At 41.5% G+C, this 25,489-nt stretch overlaps 1 protein-coding gene across 5 annotated transcripts in view; it reads left to right on the forward strand.

The window, feature by feature from the left end:
* fli1 (Fli-1 proto-oncogene, ETS transcription factor) overlaps window positions 1-18,201 on the forward strand; it is a 31,169-nt gene extending 12,968 nt beyond the window's left edge. For 4 of the 5 annotated variants that reach the window (XM_083696082.1, XM_083696083.1, XM_083696084.1 and 1 more), the window contains 6 exons: window positions 797-1,000; window positions 6,156-6,224; window positions 14,757-14,816; window positions 15,161-15,220; window positions 15,361-15,408; window positions 15,574-18,042. In XM_083696082.1, the coding sequence (XP_083552208.1) occupies window positions 797-1,000; window positions 6,156-6,224; window positions 14,757-14,816; window positions 15,161-15,220; window positions 15,361-15,408; window positions 15,574-16,103 (971 nt within the window). In that variant the 3' untranslated portion in view covers window positions 16,104-18,042. Of the gene's footprint in view, window positions 1-796; window positions 1,001-6,155; window positions 6,225-14,756; window positions 14,817-15,160; window positions 15,221-15,360; window positions 15,409-15,573; window positions 18,043-18,184 lie in introns of those variants that run through there. The other variant, XR_014554934.1, reaches the window with a different exon arrangement.
* Window positions 18,202-25,489: the final 7,288 nt, after the last annotated feature.

Here is a 25,489-nt window from a genome sequence, read left to right on the forward strand (position 1 = left end):
TCAAAGATAGATACTGTATCATTACTAAATATATAGTTTAATTCGCCTTGTAATGTTTACATAGTGGCGCTGCAAAGTTCACAGTTTACATTCTTTGGGGAGAACCCTGGCTTGAGATGATATATGCTGTAAATGTAGGCGTATGCTGTGATACTTTAGTTTTATGTAGCCTAGTCTGAATCACACAAATTAATTAAAAGATTGATGGACTGCATTACCAAAGTTTACACACAATTCTCAATTGTGTGAAAACGATAAAAAGTAAAACACTGAAAAGACCAATCTTGTTTTGGTCACAGGCCGCATCGGACCAAATGCAACCTCACGCAGGCGGGAAAAATTATACATTTGTTAGTAAAACGAAACAAATGTTCACCGCTGTGTGAACCGGCACATTATAATACTCAATATTACAGTACCCCATACTCAATGCCTCATTTCCACAGAGCTCAAAAATGTGTCTAACAGTAGTCTAGTCAAACTCAGACGAATGCCTCATTTTCAAGATGGGGTCATCTGAGGGCATCTGAATGTTGGAACAAAACATATAATTAATAATGAATTAACCAATATACTTATAAGTCCATTACAACAATAATAAGAAAGTAATGTATAGGCAGAGATACCTTCGTACAATAGCTGTAAGTACGAGTCCACATTAAAAATTGTAATTAATGTGTGTTAGTGCTGGGCTGTGCACCCACTAGTTCTTCAGGACCATAGTCAATGAACTCTGGACTAGACCATGGAGTCAAAGTGACATACATCTAACATCTCTCTCCTTGTGTCCCATCAGATCCATCACTGTGGTCCCAGGACCATGTCCGTCAGTGGGTAGAATGGGCCATCAAGGAGTATGGCTTGTTGGAGATTGACACGGCCATGTTCCAGAATGTAGACGGCAAGGCGCTGTGTAAGATGAGCAAGGACGACTTCCTCCGACTCACCACCATGTACAATGCTGAAGTCCTGCTCTCTCATCTCAATTACCTCATGGAAAGTAAGTTTGCTTAGCATCAGAAGGCAACAAGTAACATAAGGTAATAAGCTAAATTAATAAATGAACTAATCCAGCACATAGAGGTAATATATTTTGGAAATATAAGCAGGTTTTTTTACCTTCAAGTTGCCGAAATTGGAAATTCTCCCTACCTTTCCCTGTCAATTGTCTGTAACATGCTATTTCACCATGGCTGTCTGGGTCTTTTATACAGTGCAGAGGAGGTATATAAATGAAACAGATTTCACCCTCTCTTTCTCAGTGTGTCTCTTCTGTTTTTGAATGAGGAGTAAGGTTGAAAATGCCAATAACATGGGGAATAACATGACTCACTGTGTTTTGTCACCATAGTCATCATATTACAGTTGCCAAACAATGCTACAGCTAGCCTTACTGTAAACCTGGACCCAGTTTCTCCAAAAGGCCCAAGCATGTGTGTGCAGTCATTGGCACAGCCATTGCAACCATAAGGAGTTTTTTTCTTTTTCTTAGATAACCATCTACTCCAACTCCCCCTCTCCACTTAACAGTGCCTTAGTCCACATAAGGCCACAGTCAGCTGAAGCCCAGGTGCATTGCCTCAGGAAGCAAGCAAGGCCTATGTGTTCAGCACAGCATGGGAAGTTTATCAGTAATTTATAATGGAGGCAACTTGGCTGATTCTTTCCAAGGGCTTTCTGTACATTATGGCCTCACATGCTTTGGCAGAGGACACGGCTGTAAAGAAACAAGGATTATCTACACCGATATTCAAATGTCATCTATAAGCAAGATGTCAAGAAGACAGACAGCATCTGGCATGGTTGATTATTTGAACTTTGTGCAGTTCTCTGCAGTGGTTTATAATTCAGGTTTTATGGATATCCCCTGTATTTCAGGGTATTGGTGGATGGCCATCATGAAACATTTGAAGGCATAATGTTAGAGGCCGTCCACCAATCAGTTACCTTACTCTTGAAGTCAACCAGTAAATATTCCTCTGGATATTCCACAATCCAGTCTGACTGTTAGCTTCTGATTTGATGTACTGCTCTTCAGAATAGCAACTGCTACTGCAAATGTCATGACATGGAGCAGGGTGGAGTCCCTGATGGGTTGACTCATTTTAACAGTACTCTTAAAAAATTGTGATGGGCCTCGCTGTGATGTAATGGGAACTTTATTCCGTGGGTGTCAACAGTTTTTTCTGTGTGTTGCGTCTGGGCCTGTGGATGGCTGTCGTGAGTATAACGGCCCCATTGTGTTAGGCAACGGGAGGCTCTGTGCATCCGACTGCCGCCGGGCCCTCTCCACAGCACAGTTTTCATTTGGGACGGTTGCCGCAGGACTTAGCTCTGGCTTAAGCACGTTGGACCATGGCTCTCTCCCTTCTTCTTTTTGATTTAGATGTTGTGTATTTTGGAAACAGAAGAGATGTTTCAGAATCCTCCGTTCAGCAATTGAAATTGCTTTGGACTCTTTCCCAAGCCAAAGAGACAAATGCTCTCGTACCGTGCCTCAACTGACCAGTTGCAGCCGGCCTTTTGAGATATGAGCAGAGTATATTGACGCAGGGTGCCCGGAGGTGGGAAGAACTGTGTTCGTAAAGGCATGTTGGAAAGGGGAGGGGAGGTTTGATGGTTTATACCGACCCTGGGGGCTGCAGATTTGAAACTGAAACTGATCTCTTCCCTCTGCAGCACAAACAAACACAATCACAGACAAGCAGCAACCCCGTCCAGAATGGAGACCTCTGGCTTCACTCACATGAGCTGGAGCAGGGCCGAGCATACAGCTAAGCCCCAGACACAGAGAGAGGCAGGCCCTGGAAGTATTTAGTGATTACAGGCCGTGTGATGTCTCCCACCAACTCCCCCTCCTCCCCCCAACATTGCAAGTTGCAATCATATCATACACATCTGTGTACATCATGTGTGTTTGGGTCTATTTATTGAAACTCTGATTAACATTCTTCACTGCCATTAAGTCTCTTCAGAGTAGGCCGGAGCATGGCAAGGAGGCTTCCCCTCCCTACCGTAACAGCACACGCCTTTGTCCTCATACTCATGTCTAGTAATATCATGTCTAATAAATACACACGCCAAGCATTCTGTGCATATCTGAATCTTTGTCTCCAGCTGCAAATAGTAGTAAGGGTGGTTGCCAGTGCATTATTTTGGCCTCATTGTAGGTCACTTATTCCGATTTATAAAAGCGATGGCCGCCCGCACTCCAATGTGCTTTCAATTTGGGGTGCAATTTGAGAATTTGTTCAAATTAGTCTTTCAGGGAGGGACTGTGGACTGTTTGCTTTATCGCACCCATGTAGGTCGGTTTGATACCACATGTGCTCCAACAGAGCATTGACAAATCTCAGACGAGGAGAGACCGTATCCACTGACTAGAAGGGAGGCAGAGAAAGAGAGGAGAAGAGAAGGGGGAGTATTTTATTGAAGTGCGTGGAAATGGCCCGAAGTGGCTATGATTGAGTGCTATAGGAGAATAGCAATAGTTTTGTATCCCAGCTGTCCTTGCTCTTTGTGGCTGGATGGATTTACAGGGAGGGAGTGGGGAGGAGAGTGATAAGTCTGGGCTCCCGCACTGTTGCTGCTGCTGCTGCTGCCTGCTCCAGAGTGGGGGACATTCTCTAGCCCTCAATAGTTTATGCAGACCATAAACATCTGGACTTGAGGGCTGTGGAGGAAAAGGAGGTTTGGAATTCTCTCTCTTGCAGTCACTCTCTCACTGGCTAAGTTTGTTATGGAGCTCCCCCTGCATTAGTTCTTTCTATTGGCAGATTAGCACTGGAGAGAGGAGCTCAGCAGAGGGGCTCAGCGGCCTGGCTGTCTGCCTCTGCTATAGCTTTACCATTACACAGCATTCTGGCTCTGTTCAGAGGACTGGGGGCTGTCTGGTAAAAGCCTCTTGTAGAGGGCAATTGTGTCACCAAGTGACAGGGTTTTTGATTAAGAGAAGGGTACATACATGATTAAAGGATTATTAAGATCAAAAACACAACTTTACAGAGATCTATGACGTCTAACAATCTGAAGGATTCCTGTCAATATTATGGTTTTACGTGGATGGAGAATGGAGGACTTTTTAAAGATCCATAATTTATAGACAGGGGCGGATTTGAGAATTGGCATTTTTGGGCCCCTATTTTGCTATTTCTATTTCAAATAGTGGATTTTAGAGCTGCTATCCACGTACAGTAAAAGGTGCTAAAAATGAAAAGTTTCACAATTAGGCCTATAGGATAGGCAACAATGTAACTCTGTAACTGCATTTTGCTCTTTGCAAAACTCTTTCATTTAAAGAACATAACATTTCAAACACAGGTGAACAGTGTAGTCTATTGATATTCCTAGTCGATACAAAAGGCCTTTGCTATTTGAAAGACATTAGTTAAATATCATCAATGTGGCTAGTTTTTAAAAATGTTAATCTGTCAATCAAATGCACATTGCAAACCCCAGGTAAAACAGTAGCCCAAAACGGGCCTCTGGTGGCTGCGGGGCCCATTTCATTTGAAACAGATGAAACATAGCCAAGTCCGCCACTGTTCATAGAACAGGAAGAAAATAAAACTGCTATTTGAGATATTATGTAATATAACAGCCTCTGAGCAGATGTGGCTTGAGGAGGCTGAACATTACCCAGTCTTCCCACTGTGCAGTCAAATTACTGGGATGTGTTTGTTTTTGAAGGGGGAAAAGCGCGTCCAAATAAATAGGCGATGTGGCCAAGCCACCCTCACCCAAAGTGTGAGTGGTGCCATTTCTCATTCCCTCTCCCTGTATTTCTCTCTCTCTCTCTCTCTCTCTCTCTCTCTCTCTCTCTCTCTCTCTCTCTCTCTCTCTCTCTCTCTCTCTCTCTCTCTCTCTCGCTCTTTTTCTAGTTATAGGTCTGCTTTTCTCTGTGGTATTGGCTTGCGGTTTTCCCAGCAACCCTGCCTCTTTGCCTGTCTGGGGCAACCCACATGTGGAACACAGTAGGGGAAGGGTTAACCCCCCACCCCTGTTCTTCTACAACCCCCATCCAACCACCCACCCCCTCCCTCTCTCTCTCTCTCTTTCTCTCCACCCCCTCTGAGGATGGGTCGGTGCCACGCCTGCCCCGTGCACTTACACTCTGCATGTGGGATTATTTTTGTTTGGGGAGCTGCGTTTGATTGCTATGCAGGGACCCTGCCTCACACAATACCTCCCCTGTTCAGCGGCCCCTAGGTCCAAACCAGGGCCAGAGGTTTGGGGGTGGCTAGGGCTGGGGTGGGGTGGGGGTTACAATATGTATGTAGAGCGCCCCACCTCCCCCATACCCCAAAAAAAACAGACCCCAAGTCTGCCATGGGCACCAAAATAAGAAAAAAGGCATCCAGCATTCCCAAGAAAAGCTGCCATAAACTGTTATTTGTCTTTTCTCCATTCAGAAAAGCAAGTTTCTTCCCACCAGCAACTCCCCCTAGTAGTCCGTGTGTTAAATCTTACACTCTCCACGTAGTAGTAGCAATTGTGTTTTCTCAGTGCATTTTTGGGTCTGTTTTTCCACCAACTGATTTATGCCTTGGGGCAGCTAAAATTAAGAGAGCGTTTTGGTGCTGCCCAGGGTGCCTGTGTAAGCACAGGAATGCAGTGAATAGTTATGCTCCATAAGGTAAAATGAATAGCCAACCATGTGCAAAGGCGTGCTTCTTTGACTTTATTTTATTTATTATTCTGAAGTACATTTTTTAATTGTTGACTACAGCAGTCTAACTATAGATGATTATGTATCCAATACTTATTTTATTCTATATTGGACAAACATAAAATTATGACTTTAAGACATAAACCTTAGAAGCATCTCAAATTTAGGAGTTTGCTTGTCTTGTTACTGCCACCTGCTGGATATTGGTCACTGTTACTTCCCTGTGAAACACTTAAAAGCCCCAAACATCATACTAGCAAACAATGACCTGTGAAAAATACAAAACTGAATATATATGACTTTACTATAAACTATCATGATATATGTTATTATAATATTCACACACTGGTGGTTGGTGAATAAGAATAAAGCACAGAATTGATTCTATATGGGTTTTGTCAATAGTATGTTGTGTGCGTAATGCCCTCAACACATGTAAGTTCCAGATCCTACATCTCTGACATTCTATCTGTCTGGCATGTTGCAGGTAGCTCATCATTATCCTACAACACCCCATCTCACACGGACCAATCTCCACGCCTGGCTGCCAAAGAAGGTAGGAGCACCACAGTCTTCCTTACACTAGATCTGTGAAACTGCTCAGAATTTTGGTATTTTAGAAGGGCCATTAAAAAGACCTTATTTAGTTTGAAAGTCTTGTTTGACTTAACATTGTTATACAGTGAATCACCTGAGGGTATAATTGTAGGCTTAATTGCTGCATGGTCTCTTCACATGGCTGATGTAAGGTGGTCATAATGAAGAGAGCCAAGTAACCATGCTGGATGGGATGGAGAGAGAGAGAGAGAGAGAGAGAGAGAGAGAGAGAGAGAGAGAGAAAGAAAGAAAGAAAGAAAGAAAGAAAGAAAGAAAGAGGACAAGAAACAGAGCATTTTAATTTAGCATGATAATTTAGCCAAAACAATGGAGCGGCATGCTCTGGTTGCAATGTCAATAAGCACAAAATCCTAATGGCAAATACAAATGGCACACGGCAGCAAACCTCAGAGGAGATAAAGGAGGATGGGGTAGTGACGGGGAGGGGCGGGGGGGGGCGGGGGTCTAAATTAGGTAGTTTGTGAAGGGATGTGCTCAAGAGACAGGTGGTACACACACAATGCGAACAGAGAAAGAGAGAGAACATCTGAAATGACTATAAGATACATTTTTGCCTTCATTTTCTATGATGCAGCTGTTTATAATGCATCATGAATGTAATTTGATTGCCTATTTTCACCCCATAATGCATTATAACCCTGCGATATGCAACTATTACTGCTCATGGCTCCTTTCAATAGCCATGATGGTAACACTTTACATTAAGGTCCCCTTTGTAAAGGGTATATACATTTGTAAAAAAAAATTTGTAACTCATTAGTGTGGATTGTTTGATGTTCACTTGGTGCTTACCAAATAGGGAGCTTGCAATCAGGAGCCAGTTATTAATGCTTTATAATTAATTTACAAATGCTTCAAAACCTAACCCTGATGTGAAATCATTATTTGAAATGGTTGCACAGTGGTTACACAGTTGGGAAATTGTATTTGCTAGTTTTTACACAGGATTTGTCTAATTATGGGTGTAATTACTCTTAATTAATGTACTCTATCTATCTATGCCTCTGTCCTACAATTACCACCATGACTACCATCATCAGATATGATTGAAACTGAGACCCTCCACTTATTGATAAATTCCTGATAGCAGATCAGTTTTCTCCTCATTGCTTTTCTGTAGGAGTACCGCAAAGGTTGCCCAAGCCTCTCTTGTATAATAATTTAAAACATTTTCAAAATGGATTAATTAACAACAACAATAATGTGTTATGACAATTGTCAAAATGTAATAATTCTAAAATATTTCTCTAGCATTTCTTCTTCTTTTGGCTCTATTACTACTTTGGATTTGAAATCAAACAATTACTATAAGGTTAAAGTATAGATTCTCAGCTTTTATTTAATGGCATTTTTGTACATGGTTTCAACATTTAGAAATGACAACACTTTTTATACGCAGTACCCCTATTTCAGGACACCAAAAGTATTGAGACAATTCGCTTGACAGGTGTTACTGGTAAGTCAAGTGTTTTTCGTCACATCATTTGTGCAGGCATAAGAGAGCTGTCAATGTCTAGTATTGATTCTGGGCTTTGCATTTGCCTTTGGAGTCTGCTATTGGTGTCTATCACCAAAGAGACATCAATGAAAGTCAAGGAAGCCATTGTGAGGCCAAAATATCAGAAAACATCAATCAGAAACATAGGTAAAACCGTACACATAAAAAAGGCCAACCCTAGGCCAAGGAAGGCTTCTACAGTGGATGACTGAAGAATGCTAATCATAATTAAGACAATCCCCAAAACAACTGTCCCACAAATCAGTAACACTCTCCAGGAGGTAGGTGTGAATGTGTCAGAGACTACCATCCACAGAATATGTCACCAGCCAAACTACAGAGGCTTCACTGCAAGGTGCAAACCACTAGTAATCCTCAAAAAGAATGGTCAAGTTACAGTTTGCTAAAAAGCACCTTAAAAAGCCTACAGAGGTCTCGAAAAAGGTATTGTGGACATATAAGACAAATAGTATTATGTACCGTACCAGAGTGATTGCACTTTGGTGAGATTAGGAGCCCTATGCTACCCCATCGATCAGGGGTGTGAGAAAAGAAATAGGCAGTGGAGAGGACTGCTAGAGTAGCTGTATCTGATAGGTACCTACACCGGAAGCATTCAAATCATGGAAATCTGAAGCCATGCCCCTCTACTTGACGGAAGTCAAGTTTCCCCATTGCCCCTTATTACAAATAGCTTACCGTTGCCAACTGTTCTCAAATTGTTTCACATTTGAAACAATTAGATTCAGTCTATCATTCAGCACATTTTATTACAGGTGATAAGTTTCATACTCATCACTGTCTTTTATATCAGGCAGTGGAGTGGCCATCCCTAACCACTAGAAGGACCCAACACTCTCTAGCTCTTGAAGTGTATATAAAGGAATTCTCCATAAACTCCCATACTACATGGAAGTTGGGGGGTTAAACTCCCATAATACTTACATCCCTTATCACCTGGAGACCTAGCACTTATCAGACATGATCTCAAGATTGGTTAGTCCACATATCTCCTCTGAGGTGGGTAAAACTGCCTTTACCTCCTCGGGCATGGAATGACCTGCAGGATACTCTAAAACTTGCATCATTGGGCCATTTTATGGAGGTATCATTGGGCCATTTTGGGAACCTGATTAAGGATTCCTCAGTGGAGAAGTGTTGTTTTTATATGGTATTGCCTGTGTAAATTGTGTCCTTTTAAAATGTTGATGTAAATAATAGTGATGTGTACATATTTTATAATAAGGGCACCCTTGAAAAAGAGACCTTGGTCTCAAAGGGACTTCCCTGAATAAATAAAGGATAAATAAAATAAATAAATAAAAGACAGCTTGAGTGCGTAGGATACACCAGATTAGATTGGTTGCTGCGGTGAGGTAGAGTACCTCATCTCCACGCCCTACAGAAAGATGAAATAACAAGGATGGGCGAAGACACATTACAGTGGCGGAGGTTAGATCGAAAGATTCTAAAGCAAACTAAAATACAGCTTGCCATGATGACAATAATACCGAAAGCAAATAATAGAGCCGTGTGGCCCTTCTCTGTCCTTCCTCAATGGACACCCAAAGATAGACTCCCTTGTCTTTTTAGGCCCTGACACAGCCAGATGGCCAATCACAGCCAGATGGCCAATCATAGCTACAGTATTCAACAAAAACTACCCAGATACTAACCAGAAACTGATTAGACCAACCAATCCCACTTAATCAACTAGAAACTGACAAAGTAACTAATCAATCACACTTAATTCAAATACAACTACTACTACTCAGTCAATCCTGAAGACACAGATGATTCTACTGTTACATACAAATGCTCCACTAGTGTTCATGTGCTGATGTTTCAGCTGTGGCCAGGTTGGTTAACAGAGAGTGTCTCCATTGTTAACTAAACCTGTCCAAACCTGGCTGGACCCTAGCTGAGCCAGCCACATTTCACCAACCTGGAAAACCTGGCCGAGGCAGCCCGTTGGTGATAAAGGGGTAACACCTGTGGAATCCATACAGAAGTGTTTGTGTCTCTCACTGAAAATCCCTACAATTTGTATATAATTTCAGCACAACAATCATATATAAAACGACCACAACGATTCTTGAATGTTGAACCCATATAATAACAAATGGTCATATCAACATATAGAACAACTACAACGCATCTTGAATGTTAAAATCACCATACATCTAATAACAAATGACCAAGTTGAATCTTGAAACAACACATCTATAAAAGATTACCTACTTGAATATTGTAAACACACACCTAAGTTACAAATGAATGACTTTAATATTGAAAACACAAACTAAGCACATGTAAGCTCCTCAGTATTTTTTGCACACCCTTTTAAGTTGACAATGGAGACAGCATTACATCGTGGCATGAATGCCTATAGTAAATATATGATATAATACCAAACAATTGGTTCATTGAACGTGTATGAGCTAGAGTCATTTCTCATGTTTCCTTATATACACATATCTCTGTCTTTAGGGGCTTCTAAAGAAAAACCTTGGATAGCCAAAATTTACACTGACATTTGTCAGACCCAAGACAAGGTGTATATCCCGTACATGTGGAATGTGATGTCACCACCACATAGCCTAGAGGCTGTAATAACAGTGATTGCCTTGTTCTTGGACATGGGCCTATCTAGGCGGGAAGGGCGGAAATACAATGCTGATAATGGTCCAAGACTACCCTCCTATAGTCCCATTGCTGAGCTTTCACAAGCTACGTTGTTCTTGCCTTCGTTAATACGATCATGACAATGGGCATACTCAATAGTATTCTGTTGTCTCACCTTCGACCCTTCTCTTCTTGGTTCCCAGTGCCAGGTATTCAGACAGGGAGAAACAGCATGTTACTCATCACCCTTTTCCTCCCTTATGCGCTACCATAATACGGAGGCCCCAATTTGCTTTCACTTAAGAGCACTGCGCAATCGTAAGTTCTAGTGTGCTTGGCTGCTAAATTGGTAATTATGTTCAAATAAGTTTTGTTAGCCTAGAGGTGGACGGCAGGTCTCCGGCAATGAGTGAGTGGGAATAATTTAACATGATATGAAGATGCCCATTGTTCTCTCCAATTAGGATTTCGCTGCAAATGTTGGAATGAATAATTATTTTTGACAAATAAAATGTCCATACTATCAGCTGTAAGCAACACATGTAACTACAAGCTGAAGTGTCTATGATATCATAATTGAAGCACTCAACAAGCCTCCCATGATGCGCCAAATTCAATCCAAATGCTGTAACGGTTTAATGAATTTTTAAATGTTTTTTATCATTTGAATTAGCTAAATAAATAGGCAATTCTGATTTATCTCTCGCAAACACCCCAGTCATAACCATAATGATCTGCCTCTTTAGTCTTACCGTTGCATACATGCATTTATTTATATAATTTCATACCTTTTTGTTTCCTCTCTGTAAACGCTGCCAGGAATGTATGGTTATTATTACAGTAGCCTATTGTAGGCCTACTTACGGTTGCTGGCAATAGTGGATAATATTCAACGTAAAAAGAAATGCATCAGGGGATCATTGTGTAGTGCATTGTTTGAACCTGCTAAGACAGCGATGTGCATGGTTCCAATGATCAATGTGGGAGATCATGCAGTGTGATGGACTTACATAGGCCTATTGTATGCTAGTTTATATTATTTTCCAGTCTCAGTATTGCGCAGTGCTCTTTAGCGGAAGCAAAGTGGGACCCGGAGTGTCTTTCGTTACATCTCAAAACACAAAATCAACTATAGCCCAACTCCATAAAAGCCTCTGCTTTAAGAAATGCCAGGATTGTACTTGTATCATCTTTTCTTGCCAGATGTTCAAGGTCATATTGCATTTAGAAAACGATTAAATACCATAGGATCTCTTAGGGTATTGTAAGCACCAATATTCAGCAGGATACCTCAAAATATTTTCCAGACTCTCTGATGTAAAATGCAATGTTATGAATACAAGTGAGCATATAAAACACTGTATGCAGAAGCTATGAAAGGCAGTGTCTTTGCAAGCATGTGTATGTGCGTGCTGAGCTAAAGGGAACTGGGATATACAGTACTTTAACCGATTCAGTGATTTACCACATGGGTTCTCAGTGGTCACAGAGAGGGAAGGTTTGGAAATTGATGGGCCATTCTTTTGTCCACAGCACAATATTTTATCTTTCCCTCCATGACCTCACAACTGGATAGCTGCTGATTTACACTGGCTGTATATCCAGACATATGTACAGTACTGTATGATTGTGCACCGGATCAAGTTAAACTTGGCAGCTTTGTCAGTGCCTCTTCCTCTTTGGCTCTTTTCTTATACAAATGGCCTATGAAGCACCTGCATACAGTATAAAAATGTGTTGCACTGTCTCTCTCTTTGACTGAGATTATGGGTTAAAAGCGATCCATGACTTAACTCACTGGTGCTCAGCCCTTGTTTTGACTAGTTGGTCTGCAGTCAAGTCTCCCAGGAGGCTGGTGTGTGCACCACAGCCCAGCCCAGAGTGGAAACTGGCTCAACTTAGAGTAGGCCTGGGAAAAAAAGGGTCGAGGGGCTCAGTGCTTTTGGGTCTGCTGTGCCTGTGTTAGGTTTGCTTTTCTGCACTGTGCTCCTGACCTGGTGTGCTCATCTGGACTGTCCTCGTTCCCAGTCTGCCTGCCGCTCACATGGCTGGTGCCACAATCCTAATGCCCCGCTTTCTTTCCACCCCTGACTCTGGGTCTATTGAACTTTATAGAATCAGAAATAATAACTTCCATATTGTCCATAGTAGTGAAAGCTACTAGCTACTGTATGTGACCTTCTCTCATCGTGTCAAATAGCAATGTAGAGGAGTCACACATGTCTACCTCCTTTCTTTATACCAGACAGAAGTGATCCGCCGCCATTGTTTTCTTTTCAAATTCCAACATTGTGTTTCGTCTGCCTCTCTTGTTTTTCCTGTCTCAACATCTCCCTTATCCCTCCCTCTCTCTCTCTCTCTCTCTCTCTCTCTCTCTCTCTCTCTCTCTCTCTCTCTCCTGATCCCCTTCTGTTTGTGACCCTTCCCTTCCCTTCTCTTGGAAGGAGGTAGGGGTTGGGGGGGGGGGGGGGGGGGGGGGGGGCAGTGAAACAAAGAGAGGTTGTCTGCAGGCGAGGCAGGCAGGAAACGCAACTCTCCCAGGATTTTCTCCCAGTCGCTGCTCCTTGGCTATCCCGCCGGCCTGCTCCAGATTGGACCTGACAGGCTCTACTGAGCCCCGGCGGCTCGCTTGTTATTCCTCCTTCTCTCTCTCTCTCTCTCTTTCTCTCTTTCTCCTCCTCCCTGTTTCCCCTCCCCTCTGCTCCCTCCATCTAGCCCCGGCCCGGAGGAGAGAAAAGAGAGTCCCTCTCTTTGTTTAGCCCATCCAGGTTCAGATATATCAAGGCAACTCAGGGGTTAAAAGTTGAAAGTTAGAAATTAGTGAAAGGATCAAGAGAACCCTTTAATGTAGGCAAATGTTTCTGCTGGAGGACATTTTTATAAAGTGTAAAGGAAAAAACATCCTGTAAAAGTGATTGAAGTTCATATTATGATGATTTAAACAGAGGAAGCTACATTCATTCTTTTGAAAAAGAAAAACAACCAATATGTTCTCCAGAAGGGGGCAGTGTTGGAAAAAGGTAGTTGTAGATTCTGAGGTCATTGATGAGTCATTGAATGTTCCCATTATGTGGTATTAAAAGGTTATTTGTGTCAAGATGGGAGTCTGCACCACTACAGTGAAATATGTCTTATTTTTGTCACCTTGGCTGTATTGGTTATTTTGCACATACACTCACATGCACGCAAGTACACACACACACACACACACGCAGGCACGCACGCAGGCACACACACACGCACGCACGCACACACACACACACACACACACACACACACACACACACACACACACACACACACACACACACACAGAGTGACACACCAATGATCATAATTGTATGTGGATTGATAAGAACAAAAGGCTGTAGACATTTATGTCACCTTTGATGACTTGTTTTAAGCGTCCCCTGTAACCTCTTAACTGCATGTTGATCTCAGCAACATCATAGGTAGCACCGTTTTTATTATAGAAAGCCACAGTGGTCACACAGTATTTAACAATACATTTGTAAGGGCATGATAACACAATGAGAGACAAGAAGGAGATACCATTGGTGAGATGTGTGTCTAGTTACACTGGTGATCATATTTCCTCCTAACCAGTGACTTTGTTCATGTGGTGCAGCCTGCTAATTGTGGAGGACGGTGTGACTGTGAAATTGCATCTACTTCAATTTAGATGGGAATGCACAGTAGTGCTTTTGATGGCCTGATGGGGAAAAGATACATCCTCTGTTTTATCTGCCCATGTCAGAGTGATTGATTTCAACTGGTAGCACTCCAGCTTCTCAGGCCACATTCAGTTTTGAACTTCACAAACTGGGGGCAATACTACCCAACCTGGTTGCAGTATTGGCTGTTTGTTGAAATGTGCTAAAATGCCTGTCTTTATGCATCTGTGGGTGTGTGCTTGTCCCTCTATTTGTAGTCAGTATGTTGCAATCTGTTATTTTATCGAAAACATCTTAGTTCCTCTACTTTTGAGAAATCATTGCATGTCAGATAAATCCACATATCCCTGGCCAGATCCTTCAAAGAGTTTATTGGGCATTACTAAGATAGGCAAACCTTTTTATAGCACTCTCTGGCACTGCTCTCTTCCCTTATTTCCATGACAATCTTGTTGCTCACACCAGCCAAGTTCTGTTCCTGAGATAGAGTAGCAGGTGGGGAGTTAGTACAGTATGTACTGCCAATACAGCTCCACATCTCAAGCAGAGTCACTAAGTCTTTTCAATTGTGACCTTTAGTATAAGATGCGTATTAGAAGGCTCATCTTGAATCAAAAGAGTTTATGCATTAAAGTTTACCTTATTGATAAACCTCTTTTCCACTCCCTCCTAGACCCCTCTTATGACGCTGTAAGGCGGACAGGATGGTCGAACAACATGCACAGTGGCAAAGGTGAGCACCCCCTCTGATTCACAGACCTTCTTCAGCCTAATCACAAGAAGACTTATAATTGGGCCCTCCTAGTCTTGGTAAACATTCTTCCCTTCCCTACATCATAGATGGCTGTGAGAGTCCAATAGAGTGCCCAAGCACGCGAGGCAGACCACCAATGATTTAAAGCTCAGTTGTCAGCCCTGAAAACTGGGCGCTTTAAGCACTTAGCGTAGCCACCAGCTTTTGCCCTGTTTGCTTTGGAACGGGCCTGACATGCCATTAAGATGTGTACTGTGGTTATCCATGGCTGACCGACTGATTTTCTTCTCTCTTTTATCCCCTCCTAACCTCTCCTTTTCCAGGCTCGCCGGTAGTTACACAGAATGTGTCCAAATCCACTGAGCAGCCTAGGCCTCAGCCAGGTAATGAATTTCTGACTGCTCATTCCTTTCATCCCCCATGCACTCCACACACAGACCACCATAGTGGGCCATAACCCTCACACAAACGTCAGGGTAATGAATGGTCATACAATCTTACCCACCTTTCGCTCTCCCCATAGATCCATACCAGATCCTGGGTCCCACCAGCAGCCGACTGGCCAACCCAGGTAAGAATGGGAGCACCAGTTAGCCCAGGGAGTAGTCCTTGCATTATATGTAATGTCTTCACTGGAGGACTTGTTATGGAGTTATTGAAGGTTCAGAGTCTTGATGTGTTTGCATGAGATACATCAGCTGTGTATTTGCTGTGTTTGTCTACTTGCCCTCCTCAGGTTCAGGGCAGATCCAGCTGTGGCAGTTCCTGCTGGAGCTCCTGTCTGACAGTGCCAATGCCGGCTGCATCACCTGGGAGGGCACCAATGGTGAATTCAAGATGACAGATCCAGACGAGGTGGCACGGCGTTGGGGCGAGCGCAAGAGCAAGCCCAACATGAACTATGACAAGCTGAGCCGCGCCCTGCGATACTACTACGACAAGAACATAATGACCAAGGTGCACGGCAAGCGTTACGCATACAAGTTTGACTTCCACGGCATCGCCCAGGCCCTGCAGCCCCACCCCACTGAGTCTTCCATGTACAAGTACCCCTCGGACCTAGCCTATGTGCCCTCTTACCACGCCCACCAGCAGAAGGTCAACTTTGTGTCCCCACACCCCCCTTCGATGCCTGTCACCTCCTCTAACTTCTTCGGACCCACCACTCCCTATTGGAGTTCTCCCACAGGGGGCATCTACCCCAACCCCAGCGTCCCCCGCCATCCCAACTCCCATGTGCCCTCCCACCTGGGCAGTTACTACTAAACCCCGCTGTCCTCCCTCTCCCCAAACCAAATCCACCAGCGCTGACCTGCACCAAATCAACTAAAAGAGAGAGGGGGGATTCTCCTCTACTGAAATTCTGCAATTAAATGGCAAAATAAAGTATGCTAAGTAAAGGATTCCTTTTTCTTAGGATAAAAAAAACTGGATGCTATGGTCCAAATGGAGTACTACTTATTTACAGGATAAGCGGCTGTTTCAATATTTTGTTTGTTTTGTATGTGTGTCTGAGTTTTTGTGCTTTTCTGTCCCCTGAAAGCTGCACCCATGGGCCAGTTAGACTGCCCCCCAGAAATCCTTACATGGTTACCCACACAGGCACAGCCATAGGATAGGGAGACTGTAGAGGCTCTCTCACTCCATACTCATTGTGTGCCTTATTAGACATGGGCTCATACTCAGTGGGTCTCAGTCTACTCTACGTCCATACAGTTAAACTCATGCCTTCTTCCATAGTCTAGTCTGGCTAGGTTCTCTGATCTATCTATGTCATGTCTATCTGTTTTCAGTCTGTCGGTCCGCATTCCTTTATGTGTGTGGAGAGTCTTCTGGAACTGTGGGGAGGAGGGGCTCCAAAGCGAAGGACTTCTCAGCACTGAATGAAATTTGGCAACTGGAATATGCCATTCACTTATCCTCCAAACTGGAAGTAGGAAAGTTGAAGACCAGAGTTGGAAGCGCTGTATGTTTTTCAGGGGGCCACACATCAGTTGGCTGTTGTTGTAAGCAATGCTGTTTGTCTTCAGCCGTCCCATCCCAGATGTTTTGTTGGACCAAGTCAGTATTAATGTGAATGCCCTCTGGTCTATGGAACACTCAATTTGACATTCTAGTAGAGGTATCTCACAGTGGTCTCTCCCTCTTCTATCCAGGCCAGCCAGGACCAAGGGTCAACACAATGGAGTGACTTACCATAGCACTAAGTAATGTCATGTCATGTCATGTCATGTCATGTCATGTCATGTCATGTCATGTCAACCCTCACCAGCCTATGTGCATTTATACAGCAATGCCATATTAAAATACATTCAGTGTCAGCAGTTTAAAGAGATGTATGTAAACATCTGAAACTAGACATTGGTAGTACTTGTTAAAAAATAAATGGTTTACGATATAAAGAACAAAACCAGTAAAGTAAGAAAGGATGAAAACAGAGAAATCCTCAGATTCACGAACGCTGTGCGTTTGTCAGACCTATTTTCTATTATTTTGTAAACATTGGTCAACTAGGCATTAAAGCAACTTACTGTATAAATTATGCAGAGTTATTTTCATACGTGACAGTATTAAAAAGACAAGAGAATTAATACGAGTTGACCTCGGTCAAAAATGCAGACATTTTTAAGTCCATTACTGATATGTAGTATTTTAAACATTTTGAGTGTTTTGTATCTGTACATTTGGGCAATACCTTTTTACATGTTTTTTAATTTTTTATTTGTATTTCTGAAATTCAGTTTGTGATGTCCTCAGTGCCTTGCAGTGAACAAAATATATTTTATAGTAATGACCAAAACCACAAATGCCTGCTTCAATAATAATCCTACACCTGTAGACAATCTGTTATTCTCTATATGCCATAATTGCGGTTGCTTTTTATTTTGAAATACAACAGTTTATGTGTCAATATCATTAAACCAATTCCCTGAAATTAGCAGATTTTGTCTGTGCCTTCAAATCGTCCAGATATGTTATTAAAAGAGCATAGACAACCCTAATATTCACAGCAAGCATCTCTAAAGTCTGTAATTGCTTGATAAGTTTGAACTAAATGATTTGTTTTGTGCAGCATAAAGGTATTGAGCAATAATCAAAAATGTGTACCCTTTACCTCCACCTCTCAAAAGCATTAATATTCTATGAAAGGTGTTACTTTGTATATGCAATGTATTTTGGATATTATATATATATATATATATATATATATATATATATATATATATATATATATATATATATATATATATATATATATATATATATATATATATATGCATTTGTAATTAACCATTGAATTATTATTGTCATTCCTGCAATGTATGAAGTAATACCTTTTGAAAAAGGGCTTTTGTATAGGAAAAGATTTGACAAAATAAATGTTTTTACTTCTGAAACTACTATTCTGTATGTCCACGGTACATTGTCCAATGTAATCATTATTGCCTGCTTTGAACCCTAGTCTATTTAGCAAATGCATTGTTTAATCTTTAAATCATTATTGTGTCGAGGAAACATTCTCAAGGAAAGAGAACACCTTCATATTTATATAAAATGTAAATCTGCAATTGTAAAGTCATAGCACATAATTAGTGCTAAAAAAATAACTATTCTTCTTCCTATTCTTCTTCCTATTCTTCTTCTTCTTCTTCTTCTTCTTCTTCTTCTTATTATTATTATTATTATTATTATTATTATTATTATTAGAGGGCTTGCTTCAGCATCCCACTTTTTTTCAACTACCCAGCAAATCTATGTATCTATCGTCCAAATCATTAACCTTTTCCACTACAGAAATAAGACTTTGGTTGCTTTGCACCAAACCAACTAAATAGAGGCATTCTCCTCTACTGAAATTCTGCAATTAAATGGCAAAATAAAGTATGCTAAGTAAAGGATTCCTTTTTCTAAGGATAAAAAAACTGGATGCTATGATCCAAATGGAGAACTATTTATTTACAGGATAAGTGGCTGTTTTAATGTTTTGTTTGTTTTGTATGTGTGTCTGAGTTTTTGTGCTTTTCTGTCCCCTGAAAGCTGCACCCATGGGCCATTTAGATTGCCCCCCAGAAATCCTTACATGGTTACCCACACAGGCACAGCCATAGGATAGGGAGACTGTAGAGGCTCTCTCACTCCATACTCATTGTGTGCCTTATTAGACATGGGCTCATACTCAATGGGTCTCAGTCTACTCTACATCCATACAGTTAAACTCATGCCTTCTTCCATAGTCTAGTCTGGCTGGGTTCTCTGATCTATCTATGTCATGTCTATCTGTTTTCAGTCTGAGTCCGAATTCCTTTGTGTGTGTGGAGAGTCTTCTGGAACTGTGGGGAGGAGGGGCTCCAAAGCGAAGGACTTCTCAGCACTGAATGAAATTTGGCAACTGGAATATGCCATTCACTTATCCTCCAATCTGGAAGTAGGAAAGTAGGAAACTTTTTCACAATGCAACTTCTCCTACGACTTCATACTAATCCAACTTTACAGAGAGGTCTAACTAAATATGCTATGACTTTTGATTTGGATACTTTTGACTTTTTAAACCATACAAACTTGAAGGTGCACTTTTTAACTTGGAGGTATGGAAACCACTTTTGTGCCACCACTGTTCTTACACCTTTCAAGGTATTCACACCAATCCAACTGTAAAATGTGCCAAAAACTCCAAATTATGAACCTTGATAAAAGCTTTCTGAAACCTATTCAACTATTAAGCCTTTTCTAACTAAAAAACTGAATCCATTAACATGGTGGAATGCTGGTTTAGGCTAGCATTCTGTAAGCTCCATTGTTACTGCAACTGCCATGGAACTTTCAGAACTCTTAAATAAAAACAGCAGGAGACCTGCAGAACACATTCCTAGAATGATTACACATCAATGCTCTTAGCTACCAATTATACCTCAATAAAACCACTCTACACTCTACTTCTATCACTCCACTGAACTACCCCAGGCATATCCTATCTTGTTCATGCTTATACTTATTATTATTTCTCACTGTAACTCCTCCTAAAACTTTTAAGCTATAGACCCCTTTCAGTGTTTACAAACATTGTTGCCTTAGTAAGAGGTGTGCGCATGTTGGCAACAAAATACCCAATCTTAAGACATGGGCTGTAGTGAACAAAATTCACAACTATATCCTGACAGCAAACTGCACATGTATGTCTGGCTACCTTCCTAAAATGTATCCATTGTCACCCAATACAGTGAAACATTTTTTGCTGGTGTTATTTTATAAGTGGAGCTAAGAGCTAGCTAGTATAAAATATATTGGACTTCAACCCTGTCGTTGCGACCGTTGTCACGCTTACCTGAATGTGAAGCATCAGATAAAGTGCAGTAAAGTAAAACAATTCTCAGATGGAATTTCCTGCTTTTGTTTCGTCACATTCAAAACTTGAGTGGGAGGGGCTGAAACTTCTCTGCAAGGTATTTAAGTCCCTACTCAGCTTTGACTAGAACTAAATACATTTGGACTGAGTGGTGAAGTCTGTCTCCAGACTGAGTAAGTTAATTTAATCTTGTTTAACTCAGTGTGTTGCTGGTAGTATTGCTGTGGCTATCCTACCTGAAGCCCTGGGACCTAGTTTCTGTTGAAAACAATCTGCTTGAAACCAATTTCTGTCAATCTCTAGTGGGAGGGGCTGAAACTTCTCAGCAATTACAGAAGCTGCACTTCTATCCTGATGGTTAAAGAGTGACAGCCTCTGTGACAGCCTCCTGACATAAAGACGAAGGAGTCAATCTGTGGAGTCCATCGAGGAAGGCCTGAGAGGAAGGCCAAATTATTAAGTATTTTTATTCAATTTGTTTCACTACTCTGAATGTATGAGAGCTACCTACATCTTGTATTGCCCACAAACCCTCTGTCTTTCTCCCCATTCCTGTTATTTCATCTCTCAGGAAGACACATAGATGCTACACCTCCCCTCTCAACCCATTTAATCCAGTCTACCCACCATGCTCAACTGACCACAACATCACTGTCCCGGGAGGACTTTGGAACTGCCAGTCAGCGGTCCGGAAAGCAGAGGCTATCTCAGCTTACGCCTGCTTCATGTCCCTCCACTTCCTTGCTCTCACAGAGACATGGATTACACCGGAAAACACAGCTACTCCGGCAGCCTCTCAGCATCTCTGGCTATCCACTCTCCTGGTTTGCATCCTACCTGGCCAATCACTCTTACCAGGTGACGTGGAGAGGATCGCTGTCCTCTCCACGAGCCCTCACCACTGGGGTCCCCCAGGGCTCCGTCCTAGGGCCCTTACTGTTCTCCCTACCAAATCTCTTGGCTCGGTAATTTCCTCACATGGTTTCTTCTACCACTGCTATGCAGATGACACTCAACTCTTTCTCTCTTTCCCCCCTCTGACTCACAGGTGGCAACACGTGTCTCTGCGTGTCTTGCAGACATTTCTTTTTGGTTGTCAGCCCATCACCTCATCTGGTGTTCAATCTCCCCAATGTCACCATGTCACCATGTCACCCCCCTCCTTCGCAACCTTCACTGGCTCCCAGTAGCAGCTCGCACCAGATTCAAGACCCTGGTGCTCAACTATTGGGCGGCAAAGGGAACAACCCCTCCCTACTTGCAAGCAATGGTCAGCCCCCAAACCCCTGCCCGATCACTCCGCTCTTCCTCCTCGGCTGGCCGCCTGGCACCGCCGTCTCTACGTGGATGCAGCAGTCACGCTATTCGGTCACTGTCCTGGCACCCCACTGGTGGAATGAGCTTCCCACTGCTGTCAGGACTGCAGAGTCACTACCTATCTTCCACCATAGACTGAAGACCCATCTCTTCAGGCTACATCTTGACTGTCCCTCCTAAAGACCTCTTCATCCCCACTACCCCCCTGTACAGTTTCTGTAAATAAAATAAATAATAATAATTTAAAAAAAAAATCTTCCTTCTTCTCGCATTGTGACTGCCAATGGCACCTGGTCCTAGCATAGATTTGTTTTTCTTTTGATGACTGATGTATAGATGATTCACTTCCTTTAGACAAATGTACTTGATGTAAGTTTCCGTGTTTAGTTTGCCTTTAACTATAGGTACTCACGCTGGAAGTGCTGAAATCCTGGAAATCTGAAACCACGCCCCACTACTGAGGTAGGGAAGTCACGATTTACTGTTGGCCACATTCGACATTCACTGTTGTTGTTATTTTTATGTTTCAAGAAACGTTTTCATGGGTTTGCAATGTCATTATCAAATAGTTAGCAGTCATCACCATCAGTCACCTCCATCATAGTTAAAAAAACAATTGTACCCCACTGGAAAACCCATTGGAAACCGCAATTCCCAGTAGAGAGGTGTGGCAACTATGAAAACGCCACTCTGTGAGTATATATGGAAGTTAACTGGGCTTTGCTAAATCAAGCATTTGTCAACTAGTCATAATTTAAACAGACAAGCCAAGCACTTTGCTACCAATCTGTTGCAATAGGAAAGAAAATGGGAACTGTTTATCATTTTGCATTTTTGTTAAAATGCCAGCTAGATTAAATTCCTTTTTCATAAGCTATTATTATTTGATAAACTGGGATATTCATCATTGCCTTACAACAGATCCACACTTATCTGTCTCATAACTCGCAAGCAATTATGGGAAGGATAATTATGCGCTGTTGAACGATCTGTGTTCTGTGAATGACAATAGTGGAACTCCCCCCACCTACCTCGGTGTATGTAAATGAGGATTTCTTCAAAATAAAAGTGCCCACTTTAAACTTTTTAGCATTTCGAAATAGTAAATATTGATAAAGGAACCACAAATGATATGTAACTATGGAAATAAACATGTAATCCTCTCAATGTATTATTTGTGTTTTTAAGGGGTTGTAATTATTCTAACATCCTAATTATCCTGATAAAAGACATAATGGACTGTACACAAATACTGTTCCCAGGCTAAACCTGATTTTTACTACCAATCTACTCAGCAGCACTTCTAGAATATAAATCAAGTGTGTTTAAACCATGAGCAGTGTCATATAAAGTGGTGCTGGCTTTTTACTGTGAAACAACAGATCTAAGTGATTAATTTTGACTGCATAGGGCACACATAATGGGCTGTACACAAATCATTTTCCAAGGCTAAATTAGATTTTTACTAACACTATACTCAACAGCACTTCTAAAATATGCATGAAGTGAGTTCCAACCATGAGCTGTGTCATACAAAGTGTTGTTGGGTTTCTACTGTAGCCCAACAGTTCAAAGTGCCTCTTCTAGACTGCATATGGCACACAAAATGGACTGTACACTGAATAATATTCCAAGGCTTCAAGTTTCTTTCCAGCGAATTTCTTAGTTACATGATTGTATGACTGGTAAGGGAGTTTAGAAGTTAAGTATGCAGTATTTATTAAGTTTGGCAATGAGGACAAAAACTAGCATATTTGGTCAGCTAGCCAGCTGCTTTAGCCAGTCACATTTGATAGTTTTGATAGTTTGTAGAGTAGGTTGCATTGGGCAGCAGAGTGTTTTTTCTGATGTGACTGCACTATATTTCCACAGATGTGAAAAATATTTGAAAATTTTAAGAATTGTTCCATGATTTATAAGACAGGTCAGGCGAAGCAGCGTCACACTAGAATGATGATACCTGATGTAAAACAATGGGATATTCATGGTAGAGAGCAGGGGGAAAAAACTCATCAGCGAATTTCATGCCTAGAATATTGCATTATACACACAGAGCTGTCGTTTTTTTTCTACTTTTCACAAACATCAACGACCAAAATGTGTTCATGATGTCCGTGAGATTTTTCTGTCAGAATTTGCCTCTTCAGCATACAACCGGTCTAAGAATCACAATTAACTGAATTGATATACTTACTTGAATGAAATGTGAGTTGGATCGAGCTCTCGGATTGAAAAGTAAAGTACAGTACATGGAGGGCCAGCATGTTCAACATTTGTGAAAACGCAATAAGCGGCCTTCATGTTCAAGAATGATATTATGCTATGGGCCATTACAGTACATATATTAGTACAACAGTCAATCATCATGAAGGCAAAATTACTTATGTCAACTCATTCATTAATTGTTCATAACAACCATATGAAGCATGTATTGTCCCTATAGTAAAGTGACGTGCAAAGCAACAGTTATTAATGATTCATAGCATATCGAAAGGAGATTTTTTGATACTGCATAGTAAAGTGACTTACAATTCTATATATATGAATACTTCAAAAAGCTGAGGGGAATCTGACCTGAGACTACAGGGCAGGTTTTATTTCTTTTTTTTTTCTTCTTTTTTTCAAGGGTATAAAGGGAATCAATAAATACCACTAGAAAAAAAAGTAAAACAAAACCACCAGGGCTCACTTTGAGACACAGCCAGCAAAACGGACTTCTGTACAGTACACAGATGCAGTAATTGTTGTCTTCTAACATCTCTCCTCCATTAGTGAACAGAAGAGGATACCTTTTCAATCTAAGTGAAGCATGGCATCCCAGTAAACGTTTTGTGGTTGATTGAACAAGGGGCATATGTGAAAGTTGAAAAGAGGCAATTGTGAGGTTGTTTCAGTGGTTCTATTTCAACCCAATTTCCACATCTAATTACACATTAATCCTCCACAATTTCTGACATGTAAAGACTCATGAGACATCTCAGGAATATCTTTGAGTATGACCAATCACCTTTCTTGTATCCATCACCAACGGATCTCCCTGCAAAATGCCTCCATGGCACCCTCAGTCTCATTGCCAATTGTCTGTGGATCCTTTTTCATTACTTAAAAGATGGGAAATAAAGCAAAAACAGCAGAAATGTAATGCAAAATGAATTATTTGAATTATTACTGAACACAAAGAGCAAGGCATAATGGATTCTGCAGTTCAAATGCAACAGTTCTAGGGATCTAACAGTTATTTTCACATTATCATCATACTAACTTTACAAGTGATTCCACACTTTATAATATGACTGATCATTGTAGTATTTGTCTTGCCATGTCTGGGTGTCTACAGAATAGATGGAGAACTGGAGGGGGGCTTCTGCAATTCCAGGCACACATGTGGTCAGGCAGTCCTCCATGGTCCTCATAGCAATTGTTTGATTTCAAATCCAAATGTTTGGAGTATAGTGTCAAAAGAAGAATGAATGCTTCACTGTTTCATTACTTACGCAGGGCAGGGCACTATATATGTATAATGCCCTTGGAAATAAGTCAGATTGCCTTTTAATATTTAAAATATATATTTTTTTTTTTAAATTGGGAAAATCTCCATTGGAGCCCATGCATTTTTCCTTACTTTCTTTAGCACCCCCTGCTGGTACAACATATAATGTTTTGCGGGGAGAGGGTGTTCTCCTTTATACAAATACTGCCTAACCGCCACTTAAGTTGTTACTAATGCAGGACATTACCTAGAGGTCTTCTATTTTGATGAAATGGGACTTTGCCTAGACGTAGTATTAAGATGTTTTGCAATGATACAGTGTTGCAGCCCAGCAATATGTAACCTTGTCCCCAGGCTATTGCACACGTTTATTAGACTGATGTGTCTAACAACAAGATAACATAATACGGTACAGCACACTGATTGAGATGTACTGTTTCAATATTGAACTATCTTATAAGCATATATAACAGTATAATAAGGGAGAACATACACATTGCA

Source organism: Argentina silus (genome assembly GCF_951799395.1).
Source record: "Argentina silus genome assembly, chromosome: X".
Classification (NCBI taxonomy): domain Eukaryota; kingdom Metazoa; phylum Chordata; class Actinopteri; order Argentiniformes; family Argentinidae; genus Argentina; species Argentina silus.